A 21,407-nucleotide genomic window follows, 5' to 3' on the forward strand; every position below is an offset into this window, starting at 1 on the left:
CAAGACGAGGCAGGCAGCGAAAGCCACCATTGTGGTCAACTGTCCCAACACACGGCAGACAGAACAAGTATTAACGCAAACATTACTCACAGCGCCAAACTCAAAGGACTGCTCAATGACATTTCATTGGACAACAATGCTTTCACACTCAAAATTCATAAGTGCTTAGGTGCACTCGGTGTCTTTGATGGGAGATCACGTGTGTAATCATTAAGCGCATGATAAAGATGAAACAGAAAATATATACAGTAGAACCTCGTTGACACATTCTGGTTACGTATGTTTTCCCAGCACCAACGTTGGCAACGAGAACACAAAAAACGACCCAATAGAGTTACGCTTATCTTTTACCGGTTCGTACATTCCCAAAAAACACAATTTTTCGGCACCGACTTTCAGTACATCGCCAAACTGCGATAGTACAATACATCGTATGAACAGTATATAGCTGGCCGACATGGCAGCTTCGCCGCAATACTCACCCGCCTGTCTCACGTGAAAACGCTTGCGCACACTCCGTTTCTCATTTTGGTGCCATCAAATCTTTGGGATTGTAGCACGTGGCGTTCTTAGCTATCACCACCAAACCTATTGCAGTAAGCACCTTCGCCTGTCTGTTTTACATCGCTTGGTGCAGTCAGAAGCCCACGCTTTTAATCGGTGATAACGGAAAAGCACCGCCGTTCCCTGCTGCTGACTGCGATCGTCTACATTTTCCGGCCGCTAGATCCCCTGTGAACAAGAAAAGGCGCGAGGTGCACGCCATCGACAACATTGTATAGCCACCCGTCTCATGTGAAAACGACTGCATGTACAGTTTCTTATTCCGGTAAATGCATGCCGCATTCGCAGCTATCGTCGGCAAACCTATTGCGATAAGCATCTTCACCCATCTTGTTTTATAGTGCGTAATGCCATTGGTAGCCCACTGCACTTTTTTTAGTAGGCGATAATCCAAATGCGCCACCGTTCCCTGCTGCAGGCAGTGCATTGTCGGCATCCCTTCGGTAGCATCCAGCGTCGGCCTTCTTAAAACACCACGCAATAAGAAAACAACAAAACACGGCTCGGGCAGCCGAGCACCACCAGCTTGACGTGCATCAACATCTATTGCCGCAACAATCCACAGGGTGCCTTGCATTATGTAGATGTCAACAATAGTTGAGTGTCATATTTTTTTAGTTACTTCCGATTTTACGTTTTCTCGGTTAATGTTTTTTCTTGCAGTTCTTTTCCGAAACTTATGAATGAGGTTCTTCTGCATACAGTAATTACCTTGTAATGTGACTAGGTAGCTCCTGAGCAAATTTGCTTGGCATTCCTGTACCACCCTGTCTGTGATATTTTTCTGTGGTTCAGAGAACTTTACAATCTCGAGCTGATTTAAATGAAACAATGTGTAAGGTTTATTGCATTGTGATCAGTAAGAAAGATTGGGGCTGCATTACTAGCAGACCCTTGTTGACAATCTTGTGCCACCTGACCGAAAATCGGGTCCCTCGATTAATCCCCTTTGTTCTCATTCATTACATAATGAGGGTATAGAATCCGGCAACATTGATGCCTTCAGGTAGCATGTGTGGGTTATTGACCTTCACCCGAAAAGGTCACATACTCATGATGCCTGCAACAGAAAGGATGGTCCACATCCGCCGCCATGGTTTGTAAGTGGTGACTCTGGCTAACACTCCCAGGGTTAGTTCTAGTAGTAACACATAAATACCTTGGAAAGTGGATGGGAAGACAGCGGCACAGCAGCTCAATTCGTAGAGCATCGCCTAGACCTAGGCCTAGACCAGAAGCATACTGATGTGATTTCGTTTGCTGAAGCTTTTCTAACATTTGCAGGATTGATAGCATTGACAGTCTGCATCATAATTATGGGCACATCGGAGGGCAAAATTGAAAATCTGAACGCACTCTTAGTTAAACTGTGAGCAGGGTTCAAGAACTGGGTGCACAGTGCCTCAAAAATTGCACTCTCGTTGCCTGCAATGCATTTCTTTATTCACTGAGTATGACAAAAGGGGAGACAATCGAGAAGAGAGGAGAATGTGACAATTATAAGCAAACTGATTTGGTATGATGTGTAATGCATCTGCAGACGTGGTCTTAATGTGCAGTGGTTTGGCACCCTGTGACACTCTTCCTGTGCACGCACTGGAGCATGTGAAATAATGCGTCACTGTGTTAGATGAAGCTGTGGCAAGTTGGCTGGGGCAGCTGTGCAAGCACCCTTGTGGCATAGGTGTTATAGCAGGAGGGGTGGTCACCTGACTGCAATGCACTCTCTCTTCCCGACCAGGCACCAATCAAAAAAAGCTCTGGGAATGCTCATTGGCCGTGCATTCAGTGTAACAAACTCATTTGCAACCATGATGGCAGTTTATTTATTCAGAATACCCCTAAAGGCCCTCTCGCAGGAGGGTATTACATAGGGGAGGGGGGTGCAGCAATTACCAAACAACTGCATACTGGTAAGCACAATTCTAAGACGGGACAGAGCACAGACACAGAAGCACACGACAAGCGTTGACTTGCAGTTGAAATGTAAGTTAGTGCTTGTCCTGTGCTTCTGTGTCTATCTTCAGTCCCATCTTAAAATTGTGCTTACCAGTATTCAGTTATGAACCAATTAGCCCAGCAAGAAATTTGGTTAAAGAACAATTGCCAAGCAGCACTTTATGGCGTTCAAGAATGTCACTGCGACATTAAAGGCAAGACGGCTGGTAAAGAAAAGGCAGTAAAAATTGCAGAAGTTCATCATTCGCATCATGGCATACCCATGTGTGGCTGTTTTCTTGTTCGCCCCAGTTGGCGCATGTTCTCATCTGTCCCTGTTTCTGAACGGCTTATTGTTTATGAATTAGTTACTGTCGCTAACCAGCCATAGGCGGTGAGTTTCCTTTATTAAGGGAGGCCAGCTGGAAACTTTTGCAACTTGAGGTGGAAAGTCAGCTGCTTTGGTCAGCCAACAGTGTATTTCAGGATTGCATTGCAGTGTAATCCGGAGTTCTGAATACTGAATGGATATTGAATGAATACTGGAGTTGTGTGTATGGTGGCGTAGTGGTCAGCTGGGTTCCTTGCTGCCCTATAGTGAGGCAGTGCTAGAAAATATGCATTGCCTCTTGGCATGTGCCCCGGGCGTGGGGTGTACAGGTATTTTTCGCAAAGGGGCAGCACCTTCACTGCATCATCCACACACAATTTTTTTCAGATTGGCTTCGCAATGCTAGGCTTGCAAAACCACATGAGACTGACCTCGTATGTACCCGGTAAGTGTGTGTCAAGTCAATTGCTGACAAAGTCATCTTGGCTTGGCCTGTGTCCTTTAATACAGGTTTTGCCAAGTGATATATTGGCAGTGATTAAATGACTAGACTGTCACAATCCATCCGGTTTCGTGAACAAGGGAGGGCTCAAGGCACCCTCCGATAGACGGACGCTCCGCAGAATGGTGGTGCTGAACGATGACTGACTACCGAGCAGCCGTGCTCGTCGGTGTTTATTGCGGTGCGGTGATCAATGTTGCCTGCCGAGCTTAGCAGGCCACCGAGCCAGGCGGAGAACAAACGTTATGCCTGAGGGGGCGTCACATGCTTGCTACACCCCCATAACCTCAGTTTGTTTGTTAAATAAAAAACAAACGTCCATGTACGAAATACGAGGCTCTGCCTCCACCCTAGCTGGGTTGACAGTGCCTGCTATCCAGGCGAGTAACGGTCCGGTGGCCTCCGCCGTCGAGTACTCCGCCCGGGCACCGGTGTTGATAGGTCGGGTGTGGCAACGCCGGGTGCTGCCTCAGCTAGCCTCGCTCCAACCGGAGGGTCCGTAGTGGTCGGCCTCATGAGTGGTGCTGGGCTCGACACCGGTCCAACGGGTGCCGCACCACTGGCTACGCTTGCTGCATCCGAGGTTGGTGGTGCTCCGCTGGAAGCGACTGGTGCTCCCGCTAGTCCTCCTGCAGGCTGGAACTCAGAAGTGGCAGTCGAGGGTTCTGGCCAGGTCCCGAGGCGAGGTCTGACATGGTCGCCGTGTCTGTGCCACATGGCCCCGTCTGGCATGCGGACGAGCAGCAATGAGGCACTGGCAGGAGGCACCACCTGTCCGGCAGACCAGGGTGGGTAAGGACGGAAGTTCCTGGCGGAAACTGGAGCTCTCGACTCTGGCAAAGGCCTGGGACGGCATCCTTGGTCAGCAGCCAGCTTCTGCTTTAAAACACGTTGTGGGGCTAGTTGGTGCATAGCTTTCAATAGAATAAGCGCCAAAATTGACGGCACACAAGAAGAAATACAGACTGGACAAGGCGCTTCCTGTCCTTGTCGCGCCTTGTCCTGTCTGTATTTCTTATTGTGTGCTGTCAATTTTGGCGCTTATTCTATTGAAAGCTTCTGCTTCAGCTGCTTCAAGAGCACTGTGGATCGGAGGTCCGGATGCAAGGGTGTCTTGACCATCTGACCCAGCATGAGGTCACAGGGGGCACGGCCAGTGACATCGTGGGGCATGGTCCGGTACTGAAATAGTATCCGGGCAATCTACGTCCTGAAATCCCCAGTCTGGCTTCTTCAGCTTGTCTTTGATGGTTTGCACCACCTGCTCGGCTGCACCATTTGAAGCAGGGTGGTACGGTGGAACCATCATCCGGTGGATTCCGTTCTTCGTCAGCCAGGCCAGGTACTCTGTGCTGGTGAAAGCAGGACCATTGTCGGACACGATGACATCCGGCAACCCCTGGGCGGCGAAGACCTGTCGTAGCGCTGCAGTGGTCGCGCTTGCTGATGGAGTGGTGACAGGTAGAACCTCCACCCACTTCGAGAAGGCGTCCACCACCACCAGGAAGTAATGGCCCTTTAAGGGTCCCCCAAAATCCACATGGAGGCAGGACCACGGTCTCTGTGGGAACAGCCAGGGGGTGATCTCCACATGACGCGAGGCTTGGTGATGCTCCTGGCAGATTTGGCAGCTCTGCACCAAGTGAGCGATGACCTGGTCCAGGTCAGGCAACCAAACATGGGATCGGGCCACCATCTTGGTCTTTTCTATCCCCGGATGACCCGCATGCAGCAACTGCAGAACCCTGGATCGGAGACTTTGGGATCACCACCCTCGAACCCCACAGTAGGCAGCCCTTCTGTTAGCTCAGCTCAGCGGCCTTGTGGCTATAGGCCTGCTGCACCAATTCCTCTCCATGGGACACCGCCTTGACCACCTGAGACAGGTCTGGGTCCCGGCTGGTTGCTTGGAGATACTGCTGATCTGGAGAGCACCTCCGGGTATGCGTGTTCCAGCATGAACACTTCAGCAGGTTCTGGAACAGCATCAGGCACCTCTGGCAGGCGCAGGCGGCTCAGCGTATCAGCAGGTCCCAGGTCCTTTCCCGGACGGTAAACTAGCTGGTAAATGTAAGCTGCCAGCCTCAAGGCCCTGCGTACCACTCGAGGTGATGCCTGCACAGGAACTGTCTTGTCAGGCCCCAGCAGCCCCAACAGCAGCTTGTGGTCTGTGACCGCCTCGAACTTCCGGCACCACAGATACTGGTGGAAGCGTTCGACATCGAACATGAGGGCCAAACCTTCCTTGTCCAGCTGGCTGTAACGTTGCTCTGCAGCATGAAGCCGTCGAGAAGCAAACGACACAGGATGTTCCTGGCCATCTTTGTCCCGGTGTGCCAGGACTGCTCCCACACTGTACGGTGATGCATCTACAGTAAGGAGGACAGGCTTAGCGGGATTGAAGTGCAGCAGCACTGGAGCCTTGGTGATTAGCTCCTTGCTGCTCTGCAAAGCCCGGTCCTGCTCCTTCTTCCAGACCCATTGCTGACCATCTCGAAGCAGAAGATGGAGCGGCTGTAGATGCTATGACAGGTTCGGCAGAAAACTCCTGTAGAAGTTGATGAGGCCGAGGTAGCTCTGCAGCTCCTTCTTGTTCTGGGGCTTAGGGGCCTTGAGCACAGCATCAACTGTGCGGGGGGCCGGGGCTAGGCCTGCCTGGGAAATGACATGTCCCAAGTACTCAACGCTGGGGGCTAGGAAAACGCACTTTTCCAGCTTCAGCTTGAGGCCGGCGTCCTCCAGTTGTGCCAGGACGTTGTGCAGGTTCTGCAGGTGGTCCCGTCGTCGCTGCCAGTAACCAGGATGTCGTCCAAGTACACCGCCATGTGCCTCATGCCTCTGAAGAGGTTGTCCATCTCCCTCTGGAATATGGCTGGGGCTGAGGCCACACCAAACGGTAAGCGCGTGTACTGAAAGAGCCCCAAAATTGTTGATATTGTGACATACTTCTGGGAGGCATCCTGGAGCACCAGCTGCTGGTAAGCATCTCTGAGGTCAAGCTTTGTAAACTTCTGTCCACCGGACAATGCTGACCTGAGATCTTCAATCTGGGGCAGCGAGTACTTCTCGATGGTAGCGACGGGGTTGATGGTAACCTTGAAATCCCCGCAAATCCTGTCACTGCCGTCTCGCTTGAGGACTGGTACGATGGGAGCGGCCCATTCAGATGTCTTGACAGGTACCAGGATGCCCTCTCTCTGTAACTGTTGCAGCTCCTGGGTGACCCCGTCCTTCAGGGCGAACAGCAGTGGGCGAGGCTTGAAAAAACGTGGCCGGGCTCCCTCAGGTACATAGATGCCAGCCGTCGTGCCGGCAAATGTGCCCACCCCTGGCTGGAACAGGTACTTGAACTCAGTCAGGAGGCTGGGGACGTCTTGTACCACATGCAGGCTGGCTTCTGGGTACTCTGGCAGACGAAAGCGCAGTGAATGAATCCAGTTACAGCCCAGCAGCGTCAGTGACGACCCCTTCCTTAAGTAAAGGGGAAGGGTAAAGGGGAAGGGAAGCGAACGCTGACCTGTGCCTGACCCTGGACCTGGGAGAGTTGCCCGGAGTTGCTGCGCAGCATCACGCCTGAAGCCTCGACAGACACACCGGGGAAAGTATGCTTGAAGAGTTTCCCGGCCATTACTGACACGCTGGCCCCTGTGTCCAGCTCCATGGAAATGGGGTGCCCGCAGATTTCGACGGTCAGCATGTACAGCGGCACAGACGACGGTACAACGCCTGTGTGCCACATGTCGAAAATCGGCGGGTTCTCGGCCACGACGTGGAGCCTGGCCGCGGAAGAACTTGAGCTTGCTGCCGCACGCCTCCGCTGCGTACCTTTGCGACGGCTACCCTGGCCGCAGCCTTGTGTGTTACCCGGGCTTGAATCAGGCTGCTGCTGCTGTTTGCTGTTCGTCCTCCCCCTTCGGCATACACGTGCCAGGTGCCCAGTTTTCCCGCACGTAAAGCATTGCGCTTGAGAGAACTGGCACTGTGAAGGGGAGTGGGCACCACCACAGCGATCACAGGTACTGCCCTTTGTCGCCAACTTGTTGACCGCCACTTCCGTCGACAGTGAGCCAGTCGCACGGGAAATCTTGCCGGCGTCCTTGGCGGCAGCTTTCATTGCCAGCGCTGCCTTCACAGCGGCGTCCAGCGAGGGGTCGGGAAGCTCCAGGAGTCGTTTCTGCATGGCAGGGTCGTTGATTCCGCAGACGAAACGGTCCCGGAGCAGCAAGTCCAGTTGGTCCCCAAAGGCGCAGGCACTCGCTAACCCTCGTAGCGCAGCAACGAATTGCCTGAGCGTGTCTCCTTCCCGGCAGCTCTGGTTGTCTAAGCGGAAACGCTCCATTAGTGTGGACGGTGCTGGGTTGACGTGTGAGCGCAGTATGGCGAGCAGCTCACCCAGTGTCTTAACGTGCGGCGTGGCTGGCTTGAGGGTCGGCTGAAGACGCGGGTCCTGCAGCTGGCCAGGAAAATGTCCCGCTGTTTGGCCTCGGGTGTGTCGTTTGCCCGGAATAACACATGGACTTGCTCCTCGTAAATTTGCCAGGCGGACCCATCTCCCTCGAGCGGCTCGAGCCTTCCGTACAGCGGCATGGCGACAGCAACGGGGGCCGTGTTTCACCGCTTGCAGCGGCGTGGGATGACCCGCGGGTACTCGTCACCATCCTCGTCGCCACTGTCACGAGGATCCCATCCTCATCGCCAGTGTCACGATCCACCCGGGTTCTCAAACAAGGGAGGGCTCGAGGCACCCTCCGATAGACAGACGCTCCGCAGCGTGGTGGTGCTGAACGATGACTGACCGCCGAGCAGCCGTGCTCGTCGGTGTTTATTGCGGTGCGGTGATCAATGTTGCCTGTCGAGCTTAGCAGGCCACCGAGCCTGGCGGCGAACGAACATTATGCCTGAGGGGGCGTCACGTGCTTGCTACATAGACTGTGGAACATTTGGTACCCCATGCCGGACTGAAAAATGTAGTTTCACTGTGAACGAATGTCACTTTGCTTCATTTAGTGTCATCTCAGTGCCATGTTGCAAAACTGAGCATAATCCAGAATAGATGACAGTGATAATTGAATGCTGAAATGGTATTTGAAACTCATTACTGTAGCTTTTTTTATAGTTGTGTTCCAATACAGTCAATCCCAGATATATCAAGCTTGAATGTATCCAATTATTGTCTACAGTCGAACCTGGCTATATCAAACTCGCAAAAATACGCCTATCAGTTAGATATAGAGCATAATTCGATATAAGCCTGCTAAATAATTAAATGTCATAAAAGCACATACACTTTATTGATGAAACTAGCTTAGTTTCGCACGAAATAGTCCTGTATTTTCTTCTGCTTGGGCATTTTCGCTGCCTGCAATGCACGCACTTTTCCACATTGTCTAAGGGGTTGGAGCAGCTAAGGCCGCAACTTTACGCATTCGCGTAGAAGCACCAGACTAGTGCAAGCGCACCAATCACTTCGGAGGATGTGGGCCAAAGACCGTCGTTGCTTTCCTCATTGTGCCCACTTTCACTTGTGCTCGGTATGATGTCGGCAATGTAGTCTTTGTTTCCGGGCTCTCCCGTGGTCGCGACACCATCATTTGTGCTCACAAACTCATCCACTGTTGATTTGTCAACAGCTTTCGGAAATTCTGACAGCTCGCTCCAAACTTCAGCAACACCGGCAACGGCTTCGTCGCATTCATCAGAACTTAAGTCATCACCGAGCATGCGGAAGTCAGCACGACTAAAGCAATTTCGGATGAACCACTCGTACACAGCCATGCGTACGCGTCGGGCGCCACGGGCACCGGGTTGAAAGTTTGGCCGCTTTAGCCCTAGTCTCCCCCTTATTCTTCCAGATCATGCTGAGAGTGCTCCTCGGAATCTTGCACGCTGCGGGGACATCCGACTTCTCACCACATTCGACCCAATTTACGATTTAAAGCTTCACGATAAAAGGCGAATTTTGCCGCTTCATCACGGCAACACTGCGGGAGAAGGCCCACAAGGCGCGCACACAATGGACCAGAAAAGCAGTGAGACAACTCGCACTTTCGCCATCTTGCACGGCGAGGGCACAAGAGCCTCTGATTGGCTGTCTGAGCAAGCGCTGCGGGCGGGCCAGGATCATTTCTTGCAGGGGGTTGTCGATGGCTCATCTTAGGCAGCACGGTAACAGTAGGGAGAGCTGTTGGATGGAGCCGCGCTGCTGGGTCTGTTATCCAATGTTACCCATGTTATCCAATTTTATTTGGCGACGCGAACGCATATTTATGCTCCGTTCCTGCAGCGAGAACCTGCCTTGAATGCACAAGTATGCTCGCAAGCGAGCAAAGCTCATGTAGGTATTAACATTGCACTTGTGAATGTGGTGCTCTGATGAAAGAAATGGCGCTAGCTTCATTTTCTTTTCCGACCCGAAATAAAGTTCTGATAGTTTGTATGTACAGGGTGTCTCAGCTAACTTTAGCCAGAGTTTTAAAATATGCGAATGCCAAGTAGCTGAACAAAACCAAGGTAATGTTGTTTGCCGTCACTTGGAGATGCTCAAATATTTTTTTTCATTCCGCCTAGTTATGTCATTAGTCTTAATTATTTCATAACTTTCTGAAATATATAATTATATGAAAAGTGTCAATGGTAAGATTGTAGCGCGACATGAAAAACTCCCAACACAGCTTTCTGTTCCTCAATACAAGCTACATAAAAGTGTTTTTCCGAGTGTGAAAGAATCCCGCCGCTCGAGGTACTCTGCGTGCATTCCCGGGCTGCTTTCACGCTCGGAAAAATACTTTTTTGTAGCACGTACTGAGGAACAAAAAGCTGTGTCGAGAGTTTTTCATATCGCTCTACAACTTTCTCATTGACACTTGTAATCTGTTTATAATTTTTCGCGAAGTTCATTAAATAGGACTAATTATCTAATTAGGTGTGATAAAACAATAATTTGAGTATCTCCAAGCGACGGCAAATAACATTACCTTGGTTCTGGCCAGCTACGTGGCATTCGCATAGTTTAAAACTGCCATTCGCATATTCGCATATATTTCTGGCACCAAGCGTTGCTTTGGTCGGCGGTGCATGGACAGCATGAAAAAATTTCAGGGGGGGGGGGGGCTGAAGCCCCGTAAGCTCCCCCACACCCCCGGCTAAGCCCCTGGCTGCGCCAGAGTAGAGCTACCTGTGGCGTTCCTGCCCTCTGGTGGCAAGCCAAGGCTCGGGGGCGCCCGCGATATACGGCGCCTACAGAGAGTTAAGCAACTGAACCCAGTCTAGTAATGTTGGTCTCGCCATCCCCTAGGTCAAGTTGAGTGATACATTTCGAATTATCCAGCAAAGGCCAATTTAGGAGCAAAATAATGAATGCTTCGGCCCATACAAATGTGTTGGCGCTGGCCAGGACCCGTCAGGCTCGAACGAACCGCAAAAATTGAACTAAGCAGAGTTGAATTAATGGACGTTTACTGTAATTCAAAACAGCTAAACCCGTCTATAAGAAATTTAAACAAACTTTTAAGATGTGCTTGCTATATACAGATTTGTTACATCTGGTGCATAATAAGAAGCAAAGAAGCAACAAACATTTTTTTTTAATAAAAACTAAGCATAGTAGGCAGTAAATATTGCCTGTGCCAAGAACTTTTTCTCAGCATGGCGAAGAATGGCGAGTTGATAGAAACCTTTCTTTGATATGTTTCTAGCATGCTTTCTTGTATTCGCACCTGTGGAAAAAAAATAACAGTAGTGCCCCACCCCCTTGCATGCTGCGCTTCACGCGCCACTTTGTGACAAGGCCCGACTGGGAGCTGCCAGGCCACACGTGTGCTCTTGCAGGGAGCACTGCAGGTGACATGAAAACATTTGCTTGTTTTCTCACGACTGCACAATGCATCAGCTGTGCCACCCACATCTGGCTTGGTACAAAGCTTGAGTCGTGTGCTAATCTGTGCTACAGGAATTGTACTACAGGAACTCGTCCCTAATGGCCAGCCAGTGAATGGCGAGTCCTACTGCCAAATTTTAGGGCTTCTGAGGGGGAGGACGTTTGGTGTGAAAACAGCTCTATCTGGAGCACACCAGGAACTGAATGCTGTAGTGGACAGAGCACTGCACATGCGAGTTTCTCGCCGGAAACAACGTGATTTCTCTTTCACCTTTGCACTACTCATCAGGTTTGGCTTCCGCTTAGTATTTGCCTCTCTTCACAGAATCAGAAGCCCAGCCATAAAGTCACCTTTCTGACACAGTTGCTTAACCCTATGACTGCAACTGCCAAGCACACTCGTTTTGTCTTTTCAGTCATTTCCCTGCCTCTCAAAAAGCAACTCGTTTAATAAATGACATGTCGTACCTGTTTTAACATCGATAGAGAGGTTTGACAAAACCCTAGAACTTGGAAATTAAATTTCTAATGAAAGGTGGAGTGAATTCTCGGTGCCTCAGCGAGACCAACCGTGGCAAACCAGCATAGCAGGTCTGTCTGCACTTTGCATTTGTAAACCGTTGATGAATTGTGCGTCGGAAGAAAGCAACAACGACAAAACAGTTCCTGTATTGCAGGAAATGTCCACTGAACTAGCATGTGAAAAAGCCTAGCAGTTGAAAGGCCCCTCACTAAGTTTGCCCATTTTAAACAGACAAGCACGGCGTATATATCGCCCACTGACAATTGTACCTGCTAAGTTTTACAGTTGTGTGCGGCAAAAAAATAGCTGCAATTTCAGACCAAACACTGCTCATCCTCCCTCTCGAGGAAGCTCCGTCCCCAGCCGGAATCCTGTGACACACTGCTTGGCTACATCACTCACCATGTCGCATGACTTGGGTTGCTCGTCCAATGCAGAAGGCAGGGTGGGACTCCGCACGTGAATATGGCTAGGTCTGGTGTGGGGGAATGCTGGGAAGGCTTGCGAAAGCTAGTCAAGGCAGAGAGGGTTGGCAGGGGCGCCCGCCTACTGAGGTCAATTTCTTCTATCTCCTCCAATAATTCTGGTAGAGCACTGCTTGAGATGGCATTTTACAGCTTCCAGTTTATAACCGAAACTTGCAATGGAACTTCGCTAGGGGCTCTTTAAATCAAGCTTCTAAATCCCAGAAACTGATCAACTCATTCTGACAAGATGACTTTCAAGCGGTGTTCACAGAGTGGCAAAAAACGCTGGTAGCCCGATATTGCTGTGAAAGGGGTCTACTTCAAATGTGACAGCATCTGAATACACATATAAATTACAATCTCTGAAACAGAGCCAGTCTCGAGATTTTTTTATACCACCTCGTAAAGTGGTCACATAGGCTCTCGTAGTGTTCGTGAAAGGCTGCTTCTCGGTGAAATTTCAAGGCCTGTTAACACACCTCCACTGATTAAATCTTTCTGTGCTATACGTCATGTGGTGCATTTACTACTCCACCAAGACTGTGTAAATAAAGCGTAAGACAGTCTTCCATGAAATAGTCTTGCACAAAACTTTGGTTCGTTATACACAACGTAAGATGTTGGCTCGAGGCTTCTGTAATGAACTGGTTTGTGTTCTAATTGCAGTGCCTTTCAATTTGGAGGTGTGTTATACAATAATTTTACCTTGAACATTTATGACTTGCACGTACTTTGGAAAGTTTATAGAATATTACATTTGCAGAAAACTTGAAATCTTAAAAAATTTAGATGCCTGGATTTAAAAAAAAGGGTGCAGGGTGCCTGTTCAGTGTAGCATGGCCACCCTTCACTTTTTTAGAGAGAAAAATTATTTTTTTTTCAATGATGACTCTGGCTATGAGTTTACATAATAATGTAAGGCCTTTTTTTCTTGTCATATTACATACCTGTTCAGTGTGTATTGACACTGCTGCAAAACTTTACGAAATGTCATTTTAACCCTTGAAGGCTTCGTGTAGGTCCCAGTTGACTTGTTGTGGGTGCCTGTGTGCCAGCACTGTATAAATATTAAATGTTATACATGCCTAGTCTATGTGACAGGGATGTGTAAATTATCATTGTGGGGTGTCTGTGAGACGTTTGTGCAAAGTTGTAAACAGAGCTGATGGCATGGGAGCCTGAAGTATTGTGATCGGTTGGGTTGTGAGAAGTGTGCCCATGAGCTGTTTGAAACTGTGGAGCCCAGTGTTGTCAAGGTGCTGCGCGTACATTCGTACCTGCTAGCCTGCCATGCATATATGCATCATATTTCAGCATTGTTTTAGCCAGAGTGTGATTCCTACTAAACTTCTTTGCATGGAGTATATGCAACTTGCATGTCAGTAATGAAGTCAGAAGTGGGAATTTGTGACATTTTGTTCTTTTGCTTGAGCAGCCATACTGATGAATGCCTGTACATCATTTTTGTATATTTTGTTTATGGATTGGCAGTATATGCTGATAGTGCCTCAGTCATTACATCTATTGACTGATGATCACTTTTTGTTTCTTCTTCTGTTCTTGGCTAATGTTTGTACTGGTGTAGCTGTCACTTATTTACAGCTGGTGTTCAGTTATTCACTTCCTCATTAATGTTATGCGTATGAGAACCAAGCATGTGCATATGTGTTCATGTTTTTGGTCTTCATGTGGTGAACTATTTCTTAAAAGCAGCCTGCTTTAGTGCATGTTCTTTATAGCGGGGTGTCACCTCTGGTGGTATTGTTCGGAATGAGTAAACATTCGTGTGCAGCCTATGAGACTGTTGGACCTCCAGATTTTTTGCATCGTCTACTTCCTGTTTGTTATTGTTTTTGTTTTCTTGCTTCTTCAGTTACGGCTGAAATTTTGGAAGAAGAGCAAAAAGTGAAGCGCCGTTGGATGCCAGCTGTCTGTGCGCCCCCTGTCGGCTGATGTTAGTACTGTGCCATTCCTATCCCCCCTCCACACATGTGCACTTGCTTATGTGGGAACTTGGCAACACTGGGCTACTCATTGCGGCTTCAGCTTGGCTTTTGGACTTGGTTTGGCCCAAGGGGTGCTGCTTATGGTGGCAGTTGAATACTTGTTTGCACTGGTGGGTTTTTAGCCTCTGTTGTTGTTGTGGGCTTAGTAAAACAGGTTGCTCTGGCTATGCACATAGTGTGGTTCTTCTATTTGTATGTGTGCGGGGGAGGGGGCATTGTACGATAACAGCAATGCACATTAATTTCTTACTGTTTGTGAAACCTCTGGTTACTCCACAGTGAGTGGACAATGCAAGGTCTTCGCTTTAGGTTGTGTTCATAAACAGACAAGTACAGTGTATACAATGCACGCTGACTATCGCGTCTGCAAAGTATTACACCGCTGTGGGCCACAAAAACAGCTTAAATTTCAACCCAAACGCTCTGTGCCCTACTTCTCAAGAGAGCCGCGGTCCCAGCTGGAGAGTCGAGGTCAAACACACGAATGCACCTACGTAATTCACATAGCTGAAATATCACTGACCGCAACATGTGACTTTGAGAATTATTCAAGGGTACCGCAGGTATTTGTTTAACCTGTTGCTTCGCTAGACGATTTAAAGTTTAGAGAAATAGTAAAATCTACAAACTAAGTGAGTGCGAGTCTTTGTTTTACTCCGTGCCATTCCAAGAGCTAAGTTCTTCTGTTTCATCTGCTTGTTCCCACGTCATGCAATTGCGTATGTGGAAAACGAAACTCTGCGCCATTTTCTACCGGGTTCCAGCACTTGATTGTTCTCGTTGATCCGGTTGCATTTCTCCCAATGCTTGTGTGGTGCTGACTTAGCATCAGCCTATTTTTATGTCCACTGCAGAACAAAGGCCTCTCCCAGCGATCTCCAATCACCCCTATCTTGCGCTAGCTGATTACAACTGGCACCTGCAAATTTCTTAATTTCATCGCCTCACCTTATTTTCTGCCATCCTCAATGGCGCTTCCCTTCCCTTGGCACCCATTCTGTAATTCTAATGGTCCACTGGTTATCTAGCGTACGCATTACACGGTCTGCCCAGCTCCATTTTTTTTCCCTTGAATGTCAGCTAGAATATCGGCTATCCCCGTTTTGTATCTGATCCACACCTCTTCCCTTATAAGGTGAAGCCCAAAATTTTTTTGTTCCCCCACTGTTCGCTTTATCCATCGACTTGTTCTACTGCTAGTCAGGAGTTCTTGTACACAGCGTGCGAAATTGTGCACTGCACAAAATGAGGCAAGCATAACAGCTCATGCATGAGACTGTCACCGAAAGTGCGCCATGCAGCAAAAATGCGAGAGAAAAAGAAGGCGGGGCCTTTAACATATACATCACAAAATCCTCCAGGTCCGGAATGGGAGAATGCAGGGAAGAAATTTCACTTGCGGAGGCCAAGTGGAGAGAGTGTCTATGTTAGCGGTGACGCTCGCCTTGTGAAGTCATGGGTTTGCGGCACTTAAATATTTCTATCTCTGTTATTAATTAACCGTTTGACAATATTTTGTGGCAGAACGCTCCCTAGAGGACATGTAACAACTTCCAGCGTATAACCAAAAATTTGCTATGGGGCCTGGTGAGGTTCCTTTTAAACTTCTTGAGGTGCTTTCTCCAACACATGCGTGCTAGCCGGGGCTTCTCCCACCTTCCCTTCCTCCATGCGTGACCCGCAATTAACATCTTCATTTAAGCCTAGCTTCAAAAAATGTCATTGTAGTTAAAAGGATCTGCAGTTCCCTACGGAAATTGGTTATGCAAATTGTTTGAATAGATAATCTGCATTGGTTATGCAAAATACATCACAATATATGTGTCTGTCAGTGGTATAGCTTTATAATGTTAGCAAACAAGATCACACTGTGTTAGTGAAATGTCAATGTAATGAACTTTGGGGGACTGTGGCAAATTGTTCGCTATTCTGAAAGGTTGTTATAGTGAAAGCCTCAATATTAACCATTTCGCCCATCAACTCATCAGTTATCAGTTGTCACCGTATGAGCTATCCATGAAAATGTTGCTATGGGCTCTTGGCCCACGATGTTGCTATTTTCCACTCCCGCAATAGAATGGCATGCGCAAAAGAGACGCTCACGCCGGGAAAACTACCGACAATGAAGAAGCTCCATGTTGCTTATAAAGCGTAATGATTCTTTTTGTTTGTTTGTTTTTTCACATTCTTTGCCGTGGACACCGCAACTGTGTTGCTCAAGGCAGACACCTCAACTATTCGAAAGTGCAAGCACGTGTAAATGACACCGTCCGGAAAGTGCGACTGCGTGGCATCCTCGCGAGCATGGAAGTTGCACTTCCTCGCGCGCGTAGCTGGTACAGCTGCAGAAAGAAGCGCGAAAGAAAGAAAAGGCCTGTGCAGAAAGCAGGGTGAAAGAAGGAAGAGATGCACCTTCGTTGCTAGGCAACACTTGTTTGGGCGGAGCATGCGCTCACAAAAACTGATGTGTCATCGCCTCCACAGTAAAGCCCCTCCTGGCATCTTTTTTTTTTTTTTTCTTCCCTCTGGCGCAGTCTCGGGTTTTCCGAAACCATGCACCGCGGCATCCAGTTTTAGTGCCTTGTCATCTAATAGCCTACTGTTCCACCTGCCGTAAAGGGTACACGGAAATACCCAGATTTCGAAATATTACTTCGTTGTACTGAGGCGTTTTTAACATGGCATGGAAACCAAAGAATGATCGTTATTCTGAAAGTTCAGTAGTCTGAAGTTCGTAGTATTGAAATATTTTTGCATTGAAACTATAAGCAGTCAGCAGGGGATCTCTGAAAAGTTAATTAATGTGGTGTTTGTAGTAACGAATTAGTTTCACTGTATAACCTTGTTGAGGCCCAGGATGGCTCAGTGAATAATTTTGTACATGTTGCTTATTGTTGGGACGATTTTGTAACATTGAGCTGAAGAGACCTAGCATTCCATACGTGCTCTGCCGCTGTGACAAAGATTGCGGGACTAGGTCTTCTGTAGAGTACAATCATATTTTTCTGATTTGGAATTTTTTAAAAATGTTCTGTGACTTGCTGTGTCACGAACTGTACCTGATTTGAGACAATGTACTCAGGTTATCTTTCTGGCTGTCTCTCTGTTTTTTCAATAATCTTACAAATAAACGCAAGACATGGGACGATACCATTGGCTGAAACTGTTGCGACAAAGTGGCCTGTCGTCGTCGGGGCAAGAATGGCTCCCCTTGGCAGTTTGAGGCGATTCTTGGTCGGTGTGGCCTGCACGCAGCTGCACCATGCCAGCGCAGCCAACGGCTGCTGCAAAACCAATCGAGGATTGGTGGTGCATCCACTCGGCTTTGTAGTTTCTGCAGCTAGTCTCACCACGTGTGTGTGGAGACCTCGTAACCTTTCGTGCACAGGTTGCATGTGGGTCATCGATATCACGACAGCAATGCAAATGCGCCTCAGTGTCAATGTAATTGCTATCGTAATAAATACTATCGACCTATATTCGAATAAACATGGTGTATGTGTAGCTCACACTCCTCCAGCTGTGAGAAACATAAGCTTGTGTAAAAGAATAGCTTCGTTTTATTTATTGATTTATTTATACAATACTGCTGGCCTTTGTCAGGCCCAGGTACAAGGGTAAATACACGATGGAATAAATTAAGAAAAATATTTAGTACACAGAAATAAGTCAAATCTCAATAATTCGAACTCGAAGTGGCCCAAAAATGTGTTAGAGTTAAAAGGACTTGTTCTTCGAAGTATTCGTTCTCCATAGCACAATGCACAAACGGTGTGAGTCGTGAAATATCGTGGCATGCAAGCACACAGTGAGCGAGGACCACAAAACTGCAGCCTCGCCAGCCAACGCTCGCCTCCCAATAACAAAAATTCAGGGATCAGGCTAATCTAAAGCCCCTCCTTGCACGTTTTCGCCGACCAGCTTAAGTACCATTCGAGCGTACTAGAGTGAGGTCGAGTGGGCCCAACAGTGCTCTCGCGCCGAGGCGCCACATGTGGAAAAATTGTGCGAGGTTGCGGCGAGCGAACTGGATTGGGGCGGAGACACACTTTGCACCATATTCAACATACTTTCACTCTCGGTGCCGAGGCTGATTGCACATTGTGCACTCTTAAAATAATGCTTTTATTCAACTGCAAATTTATGTTTACACAGTGTTGCCAAACATATATATTCAAGGCATCGATTATACAACTCTGATGTTTTCAATCTTGCTGTCATTATGAAGTGTGTCGTCTGCTAGCAAGCGTGCATTTGTTGCATGGACGCCCCGTTTTTGTTGTAGATAGCTTCTATGGTACATTTTATTTTTTTCATGTCTTTGTTTGCTATTGCGCACCCCTGTGGCTCTTGTCGGCTGTTACCAAATGTAATCTTAGCCTGATGAACTGCTGTCTTCAACATAGATTTCTAAAAGTAATGCATAATTTCGCCATAGCAGAAACCGAACTGCAACATCAAGCTACATAAGAAAATTTCATTGTGTTCTTTCACACCCGCTTCTTGTTGGTGAATATTAAAGAACACAGATAATGCCTGGTTAGCCTGGATGCCTGGTTAGCTCAGATGACAGAGCGGCTGCCCCGGAAAGGCTGTGGTCCCGGGTTCGAGTCCCGGACCAGGACGAATTTTTCTTCAACTATGAGGCTTTTCTTTCGAGGAACCCGTATGGGTTTCCTTTGTAGCAATTGCTACGAACGGGTGGATGTCTCATTTTCGCTTTATTCAACACAGATAATAATTGAAGAAAACAATATTATAGCGAAATAAACCAGGTTTATAAAGTGCTTGGCATGAATTAGAGAAGTGCATGACTACACTTCTCGGCAAATCAAATGGTACGTATAGATATTCATGACATATATGTAATAGAAAGTTATGAGATACTGTAAATGCACTAATTGAAGAAGGGATAAATCTCGACCGGCGTAAGTGTGTTTGCAGTAACAAATGTGGCACCACCATACCTTACTTCATGGGGGTGCCGTGCTCATGGGAGCGCACCTGGCAGGTTGATCGACAGCTCGTGGCTGGAGTCTTATCGCGGATGGAACTAGTGTACGACAGTTCCAGTCTACTCTAGATGGTACCGACCCCAAGTGTGCCAATGTGCTTTCCGAGAGAATGAATCATTGCAATGATTGGATGTTAATATGAAAAGCAGTGTTAACATATACTCAGACTGAATTGGGGCTACTTGGAAGTAAAGGCCAATGTAATCTCCATGGCTGGTCTGGTAACCTTCTTGATATGCCAGCATGTGAAATGAAGTAGAAACATACAAGTCTCATCGAATGCTATTTGCTATTCAGATCAAATGCTATTCCTCACTTCACTATTGGATACGATCAGATGGTTGTTTCTGTGCAAATTTAACGCATAGCAGCACTTTGAATTTTCGAGGGTCTGTCTGATGCAAGTGAGGACTGTTCCGAATAATTCTGCTGCTGACGTGTCGCAGATGTCATGCAGAGGCTCACTAGTTCCTGGGCAAATTAACGCGCGGGGCTTGATAGCTTCTGCTTAACATCTCCCTAGCTGTCAGTCAACATAAACACCCCGTTTTGGAGCAGCCTGTAAATCTGCTAACTCGATTCAGGCAAGTAAATTTTGGGGGACAGTCACCATGTTTTCGTCCCATTAAAACTTGAGGGTTGCATGTTGTAGCACACTTATATCCTTCAACAAACAAAGCAAATCTGTATATCTCTATATGTCTATGTGAAACGTGCCATTCCTCTAACTGCTTCATGATTGTCGTTATGATAGTGCACTGGATACCTGAAAGCAGCTGTTTATACATACAAGCTGCTCAGTTGAGCATGTTGTACAGTTGGGAACGGCATTACATGCAAGTTTGAAATATAAGATAAGCATAACCTGTTTTTCTGAGAAATCAGACTCGAGAAAGGACACAGCTACGTCTTTTTCTTTTTTTAATAATCAAATTCTGGGTTCTTATGAGACAAAACGATGTACGATTATGAGAGGTACCCGCGGCATTTGAGTTTTCACCACAAAGGGTTCTTTAACCCTTTGAAGGTTTTCGCCGTACATGTACAGCGGCGGTTTTCTGTCCTGCATGGTCTTCGCCGTACAGGTACGATTCCGACCGTCCGTTTGAAATTTCGCGCCATAATGACGATGCGTGCTCACCGGGAGGTGCTGCCACCTCTTAGCACTTACAAGATGCGTTTGAAATTGGTGCTACCTTCTTGGGGAGATAAACAGAGCTGATTGCTAGCTCCAGCGCATTGCTCAGACTGCGGCAACGCCCCTTTGGCGGTTTCCGTTTCGCAGTGTGATCACAACGGAGGCCCGCGAAATGTCATTTTTTTCTTTGTCGGCACTCTCTTGCAGGGCGGTGGAAGTTGGTTTCTATCTTGATTGGCGCTGCTCTTAGCTTGCTTATCAGCGCGGTTCGCGAGGTATTCTCGCTCTCAGTGGCAACGCGCTTTCGCGAGAGGGTGCCTCAGACCTCTGCCCAAGGCAGCCGCACGCAGAGATGTCATGTGTGCACCAACACAACTCCTCGCTCCAAGAGAACAGACACGAATTTCAGGTGTGCAGACTGCGATAAGGCGCTGCGCGTAAACCCATGTTTCAAGGAGTACCACGCTAGGAAATACCATTGAACATTTTGCAGTTCTGAATGATGCCCACACCAAAATACTGTTCCTAATTATTTTTTGCTATTTATTCCCGACTTTATACATTTTGTACATTCAAGATCCGCGATAAAGTAATTTGACCACCTGGGAAAGTTTTTTTCAAAATAATTCGACCCTCAAAGGGTTAACATGTACCTAAATATAAGTGCACAAGTGTTTTTCCATTTGATCCCCACCAAATTCTGCAGCCTGGATTGAACCCTTGAACTTCAAAAGCTCAATGCCATAGCCACTATTACACTAATTAAGTTACTGCTTAGTTCTTTTTTTTTCTGTTTCCTCTTCTTAATTTTTTTTCTCTTTTTCTTTTTTTCAGCATGGACTGGCAAAAAAATTAATGTGGCTTACGGGCCAAATATTAGTATATAGAATAGCTAATAAAACTGTTTTCAGCGCCCGAGGTCCAAACCAATAAAAGACGCTGTACCAATTACTCCTCATTCTGTTAGGTGGGGAAGTAGCAAAAATGAATGGAATGTTGCACTGGATTTCTTTTTTTCTCTCAGTATACTTAATGCAAGTCTGAAAA

The 21,407-nt window shown here is 47.6% G+C and overlaps 1 protein-coding gene across 20 annotated transcripts in view; it reads left to right on the forward strand.

The window, feature by feature from the left end:
- Window positions 1-21,407, forward strand: part of LOC142587302 (uncharacterized) — a 410,079-nt gene that overhangs the window by 366,573 nt on the left and 22,099 nt on the right. For 9 of the 20 annotated variants that reach the window (XM_075698179.1, XM_075698189.1, XM_075698180.1 and 6 more), the window contains one exon: window positions 3,221-3,278. The exons of 3 other annotated variants lie outside the window; for them this stretch is intronic. In XM_075698179.1, the coding sequence (XP_075554294.1) occupies window positions 3,221-3,278 (58 nt within the window). Of the gene's footprint in view, window positions 1-3,220; window positions 3,279-14,074; window positions 14,156-21,194; window positions 21,309-21,407 lie in introns of those variants that run through there. 8 more of the 20 variants (XM_075698187.1, XM_075698196.1, XM_075698193.1 and 5 more) reach the window with 6 other exon arrangements.

Source organism: Dermacentor variabilis, chromosome 7 (assembly GCF_050947875.1).
Source record: "Dermacentor variabilis isolate Ectoservices chromosome 7, ASM5094787v1, whole genome shotgun sequence".
NCBI lineage: Eukaryota > Metazoa > Arthropoda > Arachnida > Ixodida > Ixodidae > Dermacentor > Dermacentor variabilis.